This window comes from Panthera uncia, assembly GCF_023721935.1.
Source record: "Panthera uncia isolate 11264 chromosome B3 unlocalized genomic scaffold, Puncia_PCG_1.0 HiC_scaffold_1, whole genome shotgun sequence".
In the NCBI taxonomy this organism is placed as follows: Eukaryota; Metazoa; Chordata; class Mammalia; order Carnivora; family Felidae; genus Panthera; species Panthera uncia.
This window is the reverse complement of record NW_026057582.1, coordinates 11,454,226-11,472,654: the sequence shown is the minus strand read 5'-3', so window position 1 is coordinate 11,472,654 and position 18,429 is coordinate 11,454,226. Positions and strand designations below refer to the sequence as shown.

General features: G+C 52.1%; 1 protein-coding gene across 1 annotated transcript in view; it reads left to right on the top strand.

Moving 5' to 3' along the window:
- The first annotated feature begins 10,466 nt into the window (after positions 1-10,466).
- SLC24A4 (solute carrier family 24 member 4) overlaps positions 10,467-18,429 on the top strand; it is a 170,702-nt gene continuing 162,739 nt past the window's right edge. Inside the window, exons 1-2 of the mRNA XM_049612279.1 lie at positions 10,467-10,916; positions 12,837-12,947. Of these exons, the coding sequence (XP_049468236.1) occupies positions 10,787-10,916; positions 12,837-12,947 (241 nt within the window). The 5' untranslated portion in view covers positions 10,467-10,786. The remainder of the gene's footprint in view (positions 10,917-12,836; positions 12,948-18,429) is intronic.

The window sequence follows — 18,429 nt, the reverse complement described above, 5'->3', positions numbered from 1 at the left end:
GCTCGAAGGGCCTCATGACCGCTCACACGCATGACCCAGTGGAGGGTGGTTTCAGCGGTGGTCAGAGGGGAGATCAGAGCTGTGCGCTGCTCACAAAAGCTCTTTTCTTTCTCTTCTTGGATATCTTCTCAAGTATCTGCCTGTCTCTACCCAAAATCTCTCCCCGCTGCAGGTAAGAATCTGCTGGAGAGTTTGCTTTCAGAACCCGGTCGAAAGGGGGGAGAGAGGAAAAGGAGAGGCCCCAAATCTAGCCAACAACATTCATCAAAAATCCTTTAAATTAATTTAAAACGCTGAGTCATACAGACCCATCAGCATTGCATAACAGACATTAAAGTATTAGTATTACTTTGGGGGGCACTTTATTATGCAACAAAGTAGTAAATCTCTTCTGGGCCCTTTTTTTTAAAAATTTTTTTTATTTTAATTCCCCAAAAGACTTGCAGGTGATGAATTTATTTTCAAATGGGTTGTTGTTCCAGGCTCCTATTCAGTCTTTTGGCTCAGAGCAAGGGTGGTGGTCCCTGTGAAAGTTAATATCTAAAATTAAAGGGGTCTTGGTACTTTAAAAACACTTTCAATCACTTACGAAAATAGAACCATCCATCCATTCATTTAACAAGTGTTTCCTGGCAGCCTATCTGTGCAGGAGAGTAAGCTCTGCACCTGAAATTCTGAGCTTCGGTCTCTCTTTGTCTTTCCTGGGTCTTAGTTTCCCCGGCTGTAAAAGGGGGGCTTGGATAGGAGAGGGAGACACAGCATCCAAAGCAGGCTCCAGGCTCTGAGCTGTCAGCACAGAGCCAGACGCGGGGCTCGAACTCATGAGCAGTGAGATCATGACCTGAGCTGAAGTCGGACGCTTAACCGACTGAGCCACCCAGGCGCCCCAAGGAGAGTTCATTCTTGAGGTAGGACGGCTGAGCGCAGAGATCCTGGACCCAGACTGCCTGGCTTTGAATCCCAGCTTTGTCACTTAGTAGCTGTGTCACTTTGGGCAGGTTCCTTAACCCCTCAGAACACCTGGCTCTTCCACCTGAAAACTGACAAGGGTAATGGTATTTACCTCCCGGAGTTGTTGGCAGGATTAAATGAGTCAATAGATGTAATGTTCTTTGAACACTGCCTGTCCCAGACCCAGGGTAGATAAATGATACGTTGTGATGATTGTTTCTGTTGAGGCCTTGGCAATATGTCTCTTGTGCATGGCACAGGCTATTTACCAGGCCCCTTCCTCTCTCGGGGGGCGCACAGCGGGTCCAGCCTCCCTGGCAGCTGTGGTCCCAAGGCTGTGTTCTAACCCCTAGGATGTGGGTGGAGTTGAAGCCGCCACTTCCAGGTCTGGCCTATAAAAACCTTCCATTTGGGATTCTCCGTGCCTTTCCCCGCGGCTGTCTCGGCACAGACCGGCTCGGCACCCCCAGGAGCCACGGGCTGAGGATGGCCCAGCCAGGAGATAGAGGGGACCGTGACTCCTCACCGACCACGTGGAGAAGAGCTGCCTGCCCCTCCACCCAATGTGGACATCATTCAAGTGAAAAATAAACTGACGAAGTGCTGAGCCAGTGCGATCTGGGGGCGGCTGAGTTACTAGAGCAAGGCGCTGAGCTAGGTCTGGAGTCTGACAAAGACCCAGACGCCTTTCCTGAGGGGCTGAGGCTGGTTGTGATCATTCAGATGCTTGACTCCGAGTTTCTGATATTATCTGGGTAACCGCACCAAAGGACGTCCAGTTCCCTGGCTGGGGACAAGAACTTGCCTGTCCAGCAAGTGCTGGCCTTGTGTCTGGCCAGCTCCCCGCAGACAGCTGCCCTGGCTGGCCGCCTGGACTCACTACTCTCGCTCTCTGGCCCACGCATTCCTGCCCAGACGCCCCAGGGAGCTCCCCAGTTTGGGCAGGCGGTGCACCACCTCGGCCCTCGGATCTCAGTCCCCTCCCGTCTTCCAGCCATGGCTGTCCCTTGAGTGGGAATTAGCAGGGATGTTTGTACAGGAGCCTCCAAAGTGGGCAAAGTGAAACTTTCCCTCATTAAAACCCCAAAGCACAGGCTAGAAGGATGCTCACCATGCGGGATTGGCTTCTGGAGGCGGGTGACGCGCTGAAATGCGCTTGGATTGGGGACACGCCCGCCCCAGCGGTCCCAGTGGCAGTTAGTGATTTCCCGTGTGACACATCTACAACTCCCTGGGACGAAAATCTCCGACACTCTATCTGTCCCCTTCTCCCAGCACTTGCCATTTTACTCCTGGCTTAGTTGTCATTTCTTCCTGTGTACTGAGGCCCTTCCAGAGGTGCAGAGAGAGGCTGGGGCTCCCGAGGCCCGAGCCATTAGAGAGAAATGAAGAAATGTGAAAATAGGGCGCATGCACAGGAAAACAAAAACCCACGCTGCTCTAGCCTTTGGCTGTGCAGCGCACTGACTGGAAAGGAAAATCTGGCTTTTGTGCAATGTCATGGCTCATACTGAGCACGGAGAGGCCAATTCGGCTGGAGACAATGAGCGAGGGTCTAAACTAGGGGCAGCTTTCGAGCCGTGTCCCTTGCCAGATAGCCCTTCCTACTATCCCTTATGGGGAGCCCTACCAGCCTCACCTCTGCTCTCAGAGCTGAGTGACCCGAGGGGCATTGTGTAGAGGGCACTCAGTAATCTGCACCTTGGGGAGGAGGCTGGGATCTGCGGCTTACTACCCGAGGCATCTTGGCCAAGCCCCTTATTCTCCTTGAGTCCCAACACCCCATCGGTGGTAGAGGCTGATAGCTGCCCACCAGCCCCCCTCCTCTGTTTCCACAGGTACAGAATTCACCTGGGCACTGCTGCCCAGGTAGGCATTTTCTAGCCTTCCTTGGTTAGGTGTGGTCATGAGACTCAGCTTCTGCCAACAGAATATGAGAAGAGATGTAGCCGGGGTGGGGGTGGGGCTTCCAACACTGGCCGCTCCTCCTCCTTCCCGTTGGCTGGACGCGTGGCGGTGAATCAGCTTTGACCATGTAGCTGATGATAATGGCCTAGGGGATGGCAGAGCCACAAGGTGGCAAGAGCCTGGGTCCCTGGGTGGTGCTGAGGTGCCGAGCCCCCTTAGAAACGTGGACTGCACTCTGGTGCCGGATTTCCTTGACACAGGAGGCTACTCTTCACTCTGACATATTCTTCATAGGCTGGTGGGGGCGTTACATATTGAAGCATGAAGCGATATACAGTTAGGTGCTCATTAAATGTTTTCTGAACGGTGAACAAAGGGACGGGTTATTTTCGTATTTAAATCCGAGGAATCTCAGAAGCAGGCTTGCAAACCATGGAGCAGCCACATCGCTTGAGTTTAGGAAACCCCAGGTCCAGTGTATTTAAGGATCTTCCCTCCTCCCATCAGCCTTGGCTGGGAGTCCGCACCATTACTCAGGAACTAGGAGGTGGCCCAGGCAGGAAATAGCGCCATGACGTATAGCCTTCTGTCTCCACCTAGAACTCACTTATCCCACAAGCTAGTTAGCATGCCTATCAGGATGAGAAGCTGTGGCAGGGGGGAGTGGGTGAGGGTATAGCTAACGGGCAGAAGACTAGGTTCAAATCCTGGCTGTACCTCTCATTCCTTGTGCAAGCTCGAGCAGGCTGCTTAAGTGTGAGGAACCCAGTAAGTGGGCATGCTAGGTCTGGCACTGCCTGCTCCTCAGGGCTGTTATGGGGATCAAAAGATGCCATGATGGTGAAAACATCGCATATGGCGCATGCCAAGGGGAGCAACATGGCGGCAGAGTCACATGTGCCGGATGTGGGCCAGGTATGCTTTCCCTTCCTTCCATGAGGATTTATTGAGCACCTACTAAATCCAGGGAGTGAGTGTGGCAGATGCGGTTCCCGTCCCCACAGAGCTTAGAGTCTGGTAGAAACCACACGTAAGCAAATAGGCAATTACAATTCGGTCTGATGGATTATTTGACAGAAGTACAAGGCACCATAAAAACACAGAAGAGGGGGCTCTTAACTCAGGTGTCAGTGGTCCTAGAAGGCTTCTCAGAGGTCATGACATCTTCCTTAAAACCGGAAGCAAAAGAGTTAGCCGGGTGTTTTGGTTCAGGCTGTTATAATAACAATACCATAGACCGAGTGGCTTATAAACAACAGGCATTTAGTTTTCAGTTCCGGAGACTGCCAAGTCCAAGGTCATGGTGCCAGCAGATTTTGTGTCTGGTGAGATCCACTTCCTAGTTCATAGTCATCTTCTCGTTGTGTCCTCCCGTGGCAGAAGGAGAGAGGGAGCCCTGGGAGCCCCTTTTATGAGGGCACTGAGCTTACTAATAAGGCTCCACCCTCCTGACCTAATCACTTCCAAACACCATCACATTGGGCAAAAGATTCCAACGTGTGAATTTGGGGGGTGGGGCACAAACAGTCAGTCCACAGTCCTAGGTAGAGGGGGCTTTGGAGGTGGGAAGGTGTGTTCCAGAAAGATGAGACAAGGGTCACCTCTGAAGAACAAGAAAGTGATTCACTAGCTGGCTGGAGCCTGGGGAGCAAGGAAAGGCATGGTAAGGGGTGGGCTTCAAGGGGCTGTGAGGGTCTGGAGCAGGGTTCTCCACCCTGGCTGCAGCCCAGATAAAATACCAAGGCCCCGTGCCCCCCTCCCCACCCCCCAGTGGCTGAAAACCTCCCCAGGTGAATTGAACGTGCAGCCAACATGGAGAAGCCAGAACAGATCACGCAGGGTCCTATATGCCGAGCTACAAAGCTGGAAGTCTGTCCTGAGAGCAACAGGGAGTGTCTGAGGGTTTCACAGAAGAAAGGGACATAATCGGATTTTCCTCCTTGGGTAAGATTACTCTAGCTGCTGAGTGGAGACAGGAATGTGCTGGGAAGGCTGGCCTTAGAGATACTGGTTAAGAAGGCTGCTGCAGGGATCGGGTGAGGCATTGAGCCCGTGGGGATGGCAAGAGGTGGACCGATCAGAGGTCCTAGGGGCGACAGACTGGCACGGGAGGGGAAGGGGCAGGAAGACAAGGATGAGGCCCAGATTTGTAATTTTAGCAATCCCCTGAACACACGGGACCAAATTCCTGAGGAGGCCCCAGCTCCAGCTCCAGACTTAGGAGTCAGCAGCAGAGGATAAACAACGCCATGCAGAGAACTGATGAGCTCTCCGGAGTGAGAAGAAGGGCCCAGAACAGGAGGCCAGAGGGCTGAAGGAAGAGCTGGTCAGAGAAGGAAGAGAAAACCCAGAAGCACACACCTTCCAGAAAGTCCCGGATGTGACTACTGAGAGAAAGGTGAGATCGAAAGTGTCAGATTCTGCTGGGATGTAGCCACAGGTCCCTGGTGACCTTGACAGTGAAGATGAGTGGAAACTTAGGGGGGGCGCTACAGTGATGGTGAGAACAGGCACCACCTAACAGGGGCAGCTGTTTTTTTTTACCTGCCTCACATTGTAGCCAAAATGTGTTTATTTATTCACTGCATGAATACTTTATTTATTAAGCACCTAATGTGCTGGGCACAGCCGTGGATAAGACGGCAAGTCCTTGAGGCCCTCACCTGCCAGCAGGAGACGGATACTCTTGATCATTGCCACGGGCTGTGTAATGGGGATACAGGCCAGTGGCTTTGCAACAAGCAGGACCAATTCTACTGGGGAGCGGGGAGGGGCAGGCAGGAAAGGTCCTAGAAAGCAAGGGAAAGGGCTGAGGTTTGCACTGGAGTTTTCCCCGGGGCTGTCCACTGCAGGGCTGAGATCTCAGTCAGCAGGAAAAGAATGGCAATACAGGACCTCATGGTGGTTTGGTGGGACCACGCCACTGGTTTTGGCCGATGACTGGCGGGGAGCAGTAAGCATGTCCCTTCCAGACCAGTGTATTCCTTTGCCAGTGCAAGATCCTCCAGAAGTCTCCTTCTGGTGAAGACCCATGTTTGAGACTGTGGCTGCTCCCAGGTACCTGAGTAGCTGTCTCCAAGACACACAGGACAAGTGTGGGGGAAGAAAAACCATTTCCCCTTTACCCACCTTAGGTTCATTGGCCAGAGTCCTATAAATTAGATCAAGGAAAGACAAGTTAACAAGAGAAAGACAAACAGAAGTTCACTAACATGTGCATCATGCGTACACACGGGAGCACTCAGCAATCAATCAGTAACTCAAAGGGGTGGTTAGAACTTGGGCTTATAGGGGCGCCTGGGTGGCCCCATCAGTGGGGCGGCTGACTCCTGATTTCAGCTCAGGTCGTGATCTCGCGGTTTGTGGGATTGAGCCCTGCATTGGTCTCTATGCTGACAGTACGCTGGGGATTCTCTCTCTCCCTCTCTCTCTTGCTCCTCACCTGCTCACCCTGTCTCTGTCTCTCTAAATAAAGAAATAAACATTTTTTTTTTTTTCAAAAAAGAACTTGGGTTTGTATAGACTCTGAACAAAAGAACGTTACACTTTTAGCCAGTGACAAGACAAAGGAAAAAGACTTTGAGCTTCCATGGGGTGGCAGGTTGTGAGAAGGGAAATATAGGGGGAGCTAGTGGTAGATAAGGGCTAGTTTTAGCAGAATTTGTTAGATAGATCCCTCTGGCATTGTCTCCGGGCTGATAAGGATCTAGAGTTGTCACCACTGATTAACTTCTGTCCTTACTGGTGTGGGGGAAGCGCCTTTACAAATTCATGTCCCCCTTTTACATAAACAGAGGAAGGGCAGAAAGTGTTTCTTGTATCTGCTTCTTCTCATTTGCCTTCAGCTCAAAATAATCCTTATGCCAAAGTGGCATATTTTGGGGTTGCACATTTTGCTACTCTAAAACAAAATTGTGTTGTTTTATTGTTGTATATTATGGTCACCATGGCATAAGCTAGCCCAGTGGTTCTCAAAGTGGGGGTGGGGGGGGGGTCCCTGGACCAGCAGCATGAGTTTCACCTGGAAACTTGTTAGAAATACAAATTATCGGGCCCCACCTTGGACTTACTGAATCTGAATCCCTATGGTGGGGCTCAGCAATCTGAGTTTTAACACACCTTCCAGGAGATTCTGAGGCATGCTCAGGACTGAGAATCGCTGCCCTCGCTGGGGCTGACTGATACCTACAGCCATCTGAAAGGCAGAGCAAGAGAAATTAGAATTTATAGAGAAGGTCATTCTAGTAAACTTGAAAAAAATCAAGAAGAATTAAATGGTCAGGTTCTGCATGTCATAGAAAAGGATTTTTAAGAAAAATATATTGGGAGGCACCTGGGTGGCTCAGTCAGTTAAGCGTCTGATTTCAGCTCAGGTCATTATCTCACAATTCGTGAGTTCAAGCCCCAAGTCGGGCTCGGTGCTGACAGCTCAGAGCCTGGAGCCTGCTTCGGATTCTGTGTCTATCCCTCTCTCTGCCCCTCCCCTGTTCGTACTCAGTCTCTCTCTCTCTCTCTCTCAAAATAAGTAAACATTAGAAAAAAAATTGTATCTATCCCTACAGACTGAGCCTTCCTATTAAAATGGCCCAAACTGTTTGACTTTGTGGATGGTCTCCTACTACGTTACATCAGAAGAAAACACTGTCACGGGGGCCGGGGGGGGGCGGGTGTGGAGATACTCTGAATCCAGTGGCATTGAAGCCAGACCTAGGGCCTAAGATAAACCCAGAAATGCATTTTCCATCTGTCCCCATAGCCTTGCTGACTTAGAAAATGCTCCTGAATGCTTTGAGTCTGAAAGGTGCATAAAACTCAATTCTCTCTTCTGCAGGGGTGAGTCATTAGAGCTGCAGCACAGGCTATTTGGTAATGGCCACTATTTAAATGAAGCAAAAAGTACAATTCAGACGAATTGCTTTTTAAACTGTCAGATCCAAGGAACCCATTTGTGCGTATGAAATTATTCCAAGGGTTCTAACTACTAACTGAACATAGGTATAAGATGTCAAAGGACACAAATGCTGTATTAAAGAGCTGGCTAAATGTTTAATGGCAGATACCCATTGACTCCTTTGGCCTGTTTTGGATTCAAAAATTTGTTTTAAACAGCCCTAGGTGAGCTCCACAGACAAAAGTTTTTAGACAATATTAAATCCTAGTAACCAGAAGCCATTTTGTTTATTGGAGTTTTTTTGTTTTTTTTTTTTTAATTGGAGTTGTTTTAACCAATGTGACCCTAAGGTTGTCTTATGGAGAGGACAACAGCATATTAACACTTCAGCTTTTTCTGTTGGCTTCGATTTGATGCCAAGGGCTCTTGGCTAGCTTTCGAAATGGTATATTTAACACGTTCTATGGTTTTCTATTTGCTATTGATAAACGCGTCCTTGTACAGGCTAATCGATGAGAAGAAAATTCGGCAATAGTATGAAAAGTACCTTTTTTTGTCACCAATATGGGGGATAAGCCTTAATGGTAAGTAAGGCATCTCTACAGACAAAAAAGAGCCCTGGGCTGTTCTGTATGAGACCAACACTGCCTTTTCCATTTCATTGCCTCTAGGGCTTTCCACCACAATTAGTCTTGTGTTCATGCCTTCAGTATCTTTGTAGCCACTGAAACGGGGCTGCTGAAAAATAATTAGTGAGCCTTCTCCCTCCCCAGGCCCTCTAGGTATTTACTTGTGTTCTAACACAAACACAATTGTCCCTGCTTAGACTAGGAGGAACAATGCGGATGGTGATCAGTTAGAGGCACTGGGACAGGCTTGAAAGGGCTATGCTTCTCACACCTGGATGTGACACAGATCTCCAGAAGGTCTTGTTAAAAATGGACATTCTGGGGCGCCTGGGTGGCTCAGTTGGTTAAGCCTCGGACTTCGGCTCAGGTCGAGATCTTGTGGTTTGTGAGTTGGAGCCCCGCATCAGGCTCTGTGCTGACAGCTCAGAGCCTGGAGCCTGCTTGGGATTCTGTGTCTCCCTCTCTCTCTCTCTCCCCTCCCCCGCTCGTGCTCTGTCTTTCTCTCTCTCAAAAATAAATAAATGTAAAAAAAAAATAAAAATAAAAAATGCACATTGTCAGGAGGTCTGGGCTGGAGACTTGGAGCCTCCATTTCTTCCAAGTTTCCAGGCAAGGCTCACGCTGCTGTGGACCACATTTTAGGTAGTGACGGGAACATGCACGTTCTGCAGAACAGTGACTTTTAGAAGTGACTTATTAAACAGTAGTTTATCTGAGGGTCCGGCTCCCCTTTGATTTAGGGTTCCTTGAAAGCTGGGGCAGAATCTTACACATTTTTTTTGGTTGTTTTGTTTTGTTCGCTGGCTGCCACTTGGCACAGGTCCCTGCGCACGGTGGGTGTGTATTTATTTAATTAAACAGATCTGGCCTTGCTCCAAAAAAAGGATTTTAAGTGGACTTAACCCCTAGCAGGTCCTAACTAGGTGCCCGATGAATTGGCCAGGGAAGGAAGTCAGTCCCAGGGGTAGTCGCAAGCCCTCTGGGCTGAGGCTCTTCCTTCGCAGGGCCCCACCACTTGCTTGCACCTGGATTCCACTCCAGCTGCTCGTCTTCTGAAATTCTCCCTCCTGCCCCATTTTTTAAAGCGGTTTACCCTAGAGAGCCGGTCAGAGACCAGGAGAAAAAACCAACCCAAACCACAGAGCCCTGCAAAGCGGCAAGGCTGCAGAACATCAAAAGCTCAACTCTGGGTGGCGGGGCCGCGTTAACTCTAGGGTTTTCTCCCTCTGCCTGACCCGGAGCGTTTTGCAGGTCGGCGTTGCGCCCCCGCCGCCGGCTCCCCCGCCCGCCCCGAGAGCCCTGCAGGAGCGGGTCCCGGCGGGCGCGGGCGCCTGTTGGCTCGGCGCCTGTTTGTTAGCTCCGCTCGAGCAATTAATCTTCCCGTGCATCTCCCGCCCCGAAGGGGAGGCGGCGGTGCGGGGGGCGCGGGTCGCCTCGGGGGTCGTGGGGAGCCCGCACAGGAGCGGCCGCGCGACAGAAACCCTCGTTCCGAGAGTCCCTGCGTTGCCAGAACCTGTTCCTCTCTGCAGCAGCCTCCGAGGGTAGAGAAGGGATTGTTTCGGCTCCATAGGGGAGGGGGGGGGGGCGATTATATTGGTCAGTAGTTGAGCCTCCCGGGGGGGAAGGGAGGAGCGCACGGGCGAGCGCGCCCTCGGGGAGGAGTACACGTGCTGGGGAGGGGGGTGAGAGGCGGGCGGGAGGGGAGGAGAAGGGAGGCGAGAGCTGCGGGCGGGAGGCGCTACGGCCTCGCAGACGCAGGCGCTGGCAGCCGGAGAGAAAGTTCCCGGGGTAGAGCTCGCCCCCGGGAGGGCTGGCGTGGAGGCCACTCGCGGCGAGGGTCGCGGGTCCCGCGGAAGCAGTCTGCCTTCTCCCTGCGCGCGCTGGGCCGCCGGGCTTGGCTCGCCGGGAAGCAGGGGGGCACTGCTGTTGGGCGGCCGCCGACAAACTTGGAGGGGGAGAATGCTGCGAGTGGGAGCGGCGGCGCGGGGCGCGGGGGCGCACTGACTGCTCCCCGCGGGAGCCCCCGGACGCTGCTGCCGGGGCCGCGGCCGGGCGAGCGCGCCGAGGCTGAGCGGGCAGGTAGCGGCTCCAGCGCCGCGACTGCGCCAGCCCTACGGACCAGGGCCGCCAGCGCCACCGTGCCGGCATCGCCTCCTCGCCCCGGAGCCATGGTGCGCGGAGCGCGCACGCCGCGCGCGGGACTCTGAGCTCCGGCTGCGCCGCGCGCCCCCACCTCCCTTCTCCCAGCCGCCCCGCCGACCTCGCCCGCGGGCCATGAAGCTTTGGCCCGGAGCCTCTGGCCTCTGAGCTTCGCCCGCTCCAGCCCTAGCGCCGCTCGGCCACAGCTAGCACTCCGGCCGCCGAAGCTCCCCATCCTCTCCCGGGGACGGCACCCAGGCGCTCCAGGATGGCCTTCCGCGGGCCCCTCCGGCCGCGCAAAGTTCGCAGGAGGCGAGAGATGCTGCCGCAGCAAGTTGGCTTCGTGTGCGCGGTGCTGGCCCTGGTGTGCTGTGCGTCCGGCCTCTTTGGCAGCTTGGGTAGGTGCCGGTGCGGGCCCGCCCCGGGAGTTGAGGGGCTTGGGCTGGGAAGCCGACGGGCAGCTCCGAGACGTCTCCCTTTCCTTCCCTGCCACGTTGGTCCCAAGGGTTCATCCGGTCCCGTCCCCTCCCCACCCGGCAGGTAGAGCGCACCCAGGAGGGCTGACATCGACGCTTTGAGCTGTGGTCCCCGTTTCCCTGAGCTGCGCGCGGCCCCTGGGGGCTCGGGACGCGGCTGCAGTTCTGTGTTACTAAGATGAAAGACTGAACATGGGGCCCCTCCGTTCCCGAGTCCCGTCCCCAGAGTGCGTGGGGGAACGGGCGGCGCAGGGGCGGGGTTCAGGTGTGAATTCTCTTAGCTTCGGGAGGACCGAACTGAGTGGTCCGCTTTCCAATTTTGCGAGTGGAGAGGGTTGTGTTCCGCGTTTCTCAAAAACCCGGATTCTGAGGCTGGGCACTGGGTCTCATCCATGCCCCCCCCCCCCCCCCCCCCCCCCCCCCCGCCGGCCAAAGGAGCTCCCTGGGGGTCCTGATGCATCCTCTCCAAACCCTGAAAACGTCGGGGGCAATCCCCTCGGGAGGTTTCTGCCATGTTTCAGCATCGCTTAACTGCTTTTAATCCCCACGGTAGGAGAGCACTGGTGTCTGGAAACAGAAGCCGCACTCCTTCATCCAAGACCGAGTGATTTGGGAGTCTCTTAGGATATGCAAATCTGAGGTGGAGAAAGAAACTTAGAAAAAAAAAAAAAAAAAAGATCTGTTTGGGGGTGGAGTGGGGGATGTGAGCCCATGTGGAATCTTCAGAAGACGTTCACTTGGCTAACACTCCAGTTTTTAGTTGGGCGCTGTGGACCTTTTACTTTTTCATATTAAAAAAAAAAAAGAAAAAAGAAAAATGCAGGTGACTTAGCAACCCGGAGGGTGGAGATAAAGCAGGAAGTGACTTTTTGAGCAGTTAGGGACAATCTAGAGAGGTTTATTGTGATAGGTGAAAATCAGGTGGAACTTCATTCAACTCTTAAACTGTTTTTCAAAACCCCAACTTTGTGATTTGAGAACATAAGGTAAAAAAAAATGGCTCTTTCCAACAGAAACCCAGGAAGGTTATTTGAACATCTTAACCGGGTGCTTTGCATTTGGGCCGGGTCCGTGTATTTTTCCCCTCAGTTACACACCCAGAAAAAACAAAATGCTTAGAGGCTCTTAGGTGTCAGCATTATAGGAGAGTTGCTATTGCCCAGCTGAAGCTGTGTGCACATCAGGAGAGGTAAATGAGTACTTTGAAGCTCTTAAAGTGAGAATCGTTTTTATTTGCTAGATCAGAAATTACCTTTAGGAGTTTAACAGTGTTTGGTCACTGGCATCCACACCGCTGATGTCCCTTGTTACTCAGTGTGGCTCTTGGACCAGCAGAATTAGCATCACCTGGGAGCTTGTTAGTACAGAAATCCAGGGCCCAGCCCAGACCTACTGACATAGAATCTGCATTTCGACAAGGTCCCCAAGTGATTTCTGTGGACCTTCAAGGGTGAGAAGCTCTGGGCCAGAGCCCATCAACCTTTTCCCCCCTTTTTGCTGACCTAATAATCCATTTGTAGTTCGTCAGGGGCAGGGACACCTGAGCATGTTTACTGGATGAGAACTTCATGGTTACCTACCCTGTGAGGGGCTGAGTGCTCTTGGCCAAGGTCAGATCACATGCTGACCCATCTGGGAATAGAAACAATGGACCAGATCTAAGAAACAGATTACGGAGTGTAAGCAGGTGTATTGTGCTTCTAATCGTTGTCTCACTCCCTACGGGTGGCTCAAGTAGTCAAACAGGGCTGTTGCTTATGTAGCCAGATACAGACGTGTAAGGTCATTGGAAGAAAGCACCATTTTGACCTAACGGTGTTTGTGACTTCTTTTCCAATCCAGGGCATAAAACGGCTTCTGCTAGCAAGCATGTTCTACCAGATACATGGAGGAATAGAAAACTGATGGCACCAATGAACGGGACTCAGACAGCTAAGAATTGCACGGATCCTGGTAAGAAATCCGTCTCCCCCCTTGCCTCAAGGCATTTGGCCTCCAGATGGTGCTTATGTGGACGTTACAGCCAGAGCTGAGACAGGTGCTTTGATGAACCTGGGTGGGAAAGGGTAGCTGTCAGGCATAGAAAAGGTGATGTACAGGCATTAATCAGTTGTGCTGCTAAGCAACTCTGGTACTTTCTTTACCCAGCAATGGGAAAGGTCACATTGGAGAGTTTTAAAATTTCATTTTTTTTTTTTTGTTCTCACCACGCTCCTAAAGGCTGTCTTGATTTTGTTTGCCCGGGGCTGGGCGGGGGAGTCTTTGTTTTCTTTCCCTTTTGCTCACGGTATCCATCTGATGGAACTCTCAGGGCAGCAAATGCAGCTGCCGTGGCAGGTGGCACTTTGGGATGACCCTCCCGTGAGGGTCACAGCATGCCAGGGCATCTGCAGGGGTAGGACGCTGTGGAGGCTGGGGTCTTTGTGTGCAGTGGAAGTTCCCAGGGTATGGTGCCAGCTCGGGAAATGGATTCTGCTGGCGGCAATTCCGATGTTCCCCTTCAGGCTTCTCCAGGGGCTCAGAGGCTGTAGGGACCCAGAAATGACATTTTATCTGTTCTGCCACAGGCAGGTTTTGCTTAAATAGGGAAAGAAGAATCCCGGGAGTGTACCTGCAAGCAGTGAGGCAAATAGAAGCCGCCCAGGCCTCGGGGCAGTCCCGGGCTTGAGTTCTGGCTCCAACACTTGGGGGTCTATTGTGGGAAGGACCCAGTGGGGTGAAGTGTTCAAAAGCCCGTTGAGAACTTGAGATTGTAGATGGGGACCACTTGGCTCTTCCACCGAGTTGCCCGGAAGCCACATTATCTTTTTATGTCTGTTTTCTCGTTGGTAAAATGGGCAGAATAGGACTTCCTGTTCTGGGGTTGTTGGAAGAATCTGGTAAGGTCCGATTGGTAAGGCTGTGTGTAAAAGGAAGTGGAAATCCAGGGCAAAGATGCAGGTTTGGATGGCAGTCTTGACTTATTTTCATAGGCATGCCTTCTCTGCATTCTACACGTCAGGAAACCTCTAGGGAGAAGATAGGAGTCGCTCAAAGTCACAGGACTTCTGGGTGGTGAAGCTGGCATTGGGATCTAGGCCTGTGTGATTAAAATGCTTAGTTCCACGGGCATAGGAGGCCAGGGTTCTCCCTCAAAGCCTGTTTTACTACACCATCCACCTCCCTCTCCTCAGGATGCCTTCTGAGAAGGCCACGTGGGGGCAGGGAGGGTAGGTGAGTACAGGCCTGCAGAGAAGCTGCTGGGATTGACTTTGAACTTGGACCATCGATTCCTGAGAAATTCCAGGTAGTTCTCCCAGCCACAGTGCCCATCCAGTCATTTAACCTCCCTTGGACATCTTTCATTACCAGAAGGGGTGGAGGCATGGACTGGACAGGTGAACACATGCATGTACAGTCAGAGACTAATGTTGGGGTCCGTGCCCTCCGGGGACCTGAGACGCTGGAATCCGCACCATCCGCAAGGGCCGGGGACACTTTGCTCCTCTGGGTAAAGAATCTGGAGCAGTGCATCTTTGGTTTCTGGCTCTCTGGTACCCTCACATTGGCTGAGACAGAGCCCCATTTCTTGGGATAGTCTCCTGTGCCCCATTATTGCCTCTGTATCTTCAGTGTACTGTCTCATCAAAAATTACCCGACTAACTGTGGGGCAGGCATCCTATTTGGCAGGAAGACCTGGCCTTGTCCCCCTTCCAGAGAGGGTATCGGAAATAGTATCTTTAGCAATAGTGAACACCCATGGGTTATGCTTTTGGTTGACTGTTTCTGAAATCAGGCCCTGCGTGTAGAGAGGATTCCATAAAGCTTCGGGTGATGGAGTGAAAGGACATTTTGAGTATGAAGCATTTATCCTTCCAGGGTTTTTGCAAAGATGAAGAATGGGACGTTCAGAAGTTTAGTGACTCCCCAAGAGCTCTTGGCGGTCAGGAGCATTCCTGGGTCACCTGGGTCTAGATCCCACGCCCTCCCCATTCTGTTGCACCTGCTCTAGTTTTCCTGCAGCCCAGGTGGGAGCTGACTCCCGACTTCTTTCTAGCTACCTCATCCCCGGGCCCCCTGTCATTTCACAAGCACGTAGCACATGCCTGCTGTAGTGTGTCCAGCCCTCCGATGGGCACTTGGGGAGGGTGTATAAGCAAGCTTAAGAGGCAGCTTTGTCAAGTAGCTTACTGTCCTGTAGAAGACGGGCTCCTGACCTAGGGAACATTCCGTGAGGCAGAAGGATGGCAGAGGCCCTGCGCACAGTCACCAACCCCCCGGGAACCCTTCAGGGGCTCAGAGGACCGGGTCTGAAGTAGTTGGCGTAGTCCTGGGCTCCAGATGAGGCAGGCCTCTAGGGCAAAGACAGAAAATGTGCCCAAACTGGGTTTAGTGCCAAAGGGAATTTATCGGGTCAGTCCCTGAAAGTGTGAGATCAAAGGTGAAGTGTCATGACTCAGTTTCTCTCTGTCTCTGGACTCGGAAGTTCTCCGGCGTGGGCAGGTGGTTACTAGGCTCCAGCTTTCTGTCCTCCCAGACCTCACAGTGCTGGGAGGGGTACCGGTGGCACTTCGGAGGTAGTGAAGTTCTGTTGGCTTGGGTCACGTGACTCCCTAAAGCTAACTGCTGGTGGGGGGACGCGGTGGGGAGGGCTGGGCTTGGGCTGGCATACACTTGAGTCCCGGGCTCTGCTTCTGGTCCGAGCAGGCGCTCGACTCTTTGTAACTATTCCCTTACAGGGTCCCATCCCCAGGCTGCTGCTTTGGTACAGGTGGATCAGAACTTCCTCCCACTTACAGTTTCAGAGCGTGACAGAGGGTGACCACTCTCTTCTCTACACAGTTAAAGGAGTTGCCCCTAAAGAACCACGGAGGGTTCTTGCATCCTGAGGTTTCTGTTCTGCATCTGTCTCCCCAGGCTAGGGGATCCCCAGTCCTGGTCTGCCAGATGAGGTCTCTTAGGCATGTGGGGAGATGGGGCTTTAAGAATTTCCTGCTCTGTCAGAACATCCAGAGCTAAAGTGCACCCCTGCCCCTGCCCCCCATGGACAGTCAACAAAAGTTCACGTTTTTGTAAGGAATAGTTTATTTTCCAGAAAACCTGAATGGTACCCTGCTCTGGTGGTTTCTTAAGTCTCGAGGTGGAAAATGGGCTCTTTGCTCCACCTGGGGCCACTTCCCCAGGCCTTGCTGGTGTTCCCATCTCATTATTCGCGTCGCGGCTTGGGTACCTCCCCCATCACATTACCTTATATCTCTGTGACTCGTATCGCCATCTAAAGTAGCTTACTTGTCCTCTGTTCCCCTTAAGGGCTCCCTTGCTCACTGCTCTGTGCTCAGAAGAGTGACTCTTAGCTCTGCCCACATCTTTCAGCCCTGGAAGAGCTTCTGAAATGCTCCGGTCCTGTCCCTGGGGTGTCTGATTTCACTGCTCTGGGGCCCGGGAATCTGTACGTTTTAAGAGCTCCCTGGTGAGTCCAAGATGAAGCCAGGGTTGACGCTCACTGGGCTAGAGACCTGCTGTCCAGTGGGATTGGCATCACCTGGCAGCTTGTCGGGAATGCAGAGTCTCAGGTCCACCCAGGCCTCCTGAATCAGAATCTGCATCCCAACGAGATCCCCGGGGGTAATGTGCGTGCACACTACTGGCCCAGAAGCACTGAGCCAGGATGCTGCCTGACCCTTTGCAGGCATTCAGTTAAGTATTTGAATGTTGAATGAAGGCTAAGACTTGGGATAACCTAGAGATTTTCCTGGAAACCAGTGGGTTTCATTTTTGAATGTAGGGAAGCTTAAAAAAAATCATCATCATTTTTGACCCCTGAGGTCTGTGGGAAAGTCCTTATCTTCCCCCAGAGATCGGTGCCTCTTAGGACTTAAATTTTTCTTTCACAGTCTATGAAGAGGGGGCACTGCAGAAGAGAGGTGGGTCCCTCCACGCAAAACGCATGGAATAGGAACGAGAGGCCGTGACTTTGAACTGTCTTAGCTCGGGCTGCCCTAACAAAATGCCACAGACGGGGTGGCTTAGATGTGTATTTCTCACAGCTCTGGAGGCTGGGGAGCCCAGACGTGGTTCTGGGTGAGGGCCTGCTCCCTGGCTTGCAGGTAGCTGCCTCCCTGTGTGCTCACCGGGTGGAGAGAGAATCTGAGCTCTGGTCTCTCTTCCCCTTCTTATGAAGGCACTCCTGTCACCATGGGGACCCCGCCCTCATGGCCTCTTCCAAACCCAGTTACCTCCCAGAAGTCCCACCCCAGACTCCCGTCACCTTGGGAGACTAGGGCTTCAATGTAGGAATTTGGGGGTGGAGACAAACCTTCAGGAAAAGAGTTTGCACATGTCTCTGGCAGTGGCACCAGAGTGGGAGGAACCCGGGATTCTGTCACCTGGAGGCTCTGACAAATACAGATGCCTGGGCCTAGCTCTGACCTGTGAGATTAGGACTGGTGGCGAGCATGTCCTGTGGCTGACTTTTGGAGCTTCTGGGAACCATGCTGTTGCCCCTCGATCCTCCAAAATGGGTTGTCATTGACATGTCCCATGGGCCTCCTCTGATTACCCAACCCAAAGTAGGCTCCTTTTTTATTTTATTTTATTTTTTAATGTTTATTTTTGAGAGAGCATGAGCAGGGGAGGGGACAGAGAGAGACAGAGACAGAATCTGAAGCAGGCTCCAAGCTCCAAACTGTCGGCACAGAGCCCGACATGGGGCTCGAACTCACAAACCGCGAGATCGTGACCTGAGCCAAAGTCGGACGCTCAACCAGCTGAACCACCCAGGGGCCCCAATAGCCTTCTGGTCACCGGTTCTCTTGTCCTTGTTCTTTGTAGACACAATTGCGCGTTGTTATATTGTTGGTTTACTTCCCGACTGAGCGTTGTTTGCTTTTTAAAAGCAGCATATGCTTCAGTTTTTCCTTCTGGGACAGTAAGGGGGTGATAATTACATCCACCTCAGAGGATTGTTAGAAATAAACGAGTTGATACCCTTGGAATTCTTACATGCTTAGACGTTAGCTTCCGTTGTCCTTATTTTCTTTTCTTATCTGCGTACCCCAGACACGATACAGTGCTTGTGAATTGTAGGTACTGGGAAACTGTCTGTTAATTGAATTTTATGAGGACAAGTTAAGTAGGGATCCTGCCAAATGTGTATTTTTTTCCCCCTCAAAACAAATTTTTTAAAAAATATTTTGAAGATTTGGGATGTTGGCAGTTGGCCCACCTTGCAGGACTAACCTCTAAATTGAAAAACTGTTAGGTTTTTTTGCTCTGGACAATGAGGTGTTACTTTACATGTTGGCTGTAAAGCTGGGGTGGGTCCTCCTCCCCCCTCCTTTAGCTGCCTTTTCCCTCACATTTGAAGTCATCAGTGCTCTGTCCTCCGCGATGTCCTACCTCTTCACTTGTGTGCCCAATATCCTATGCCCGTATTCGAAAAAAGAGAGGGGAGCT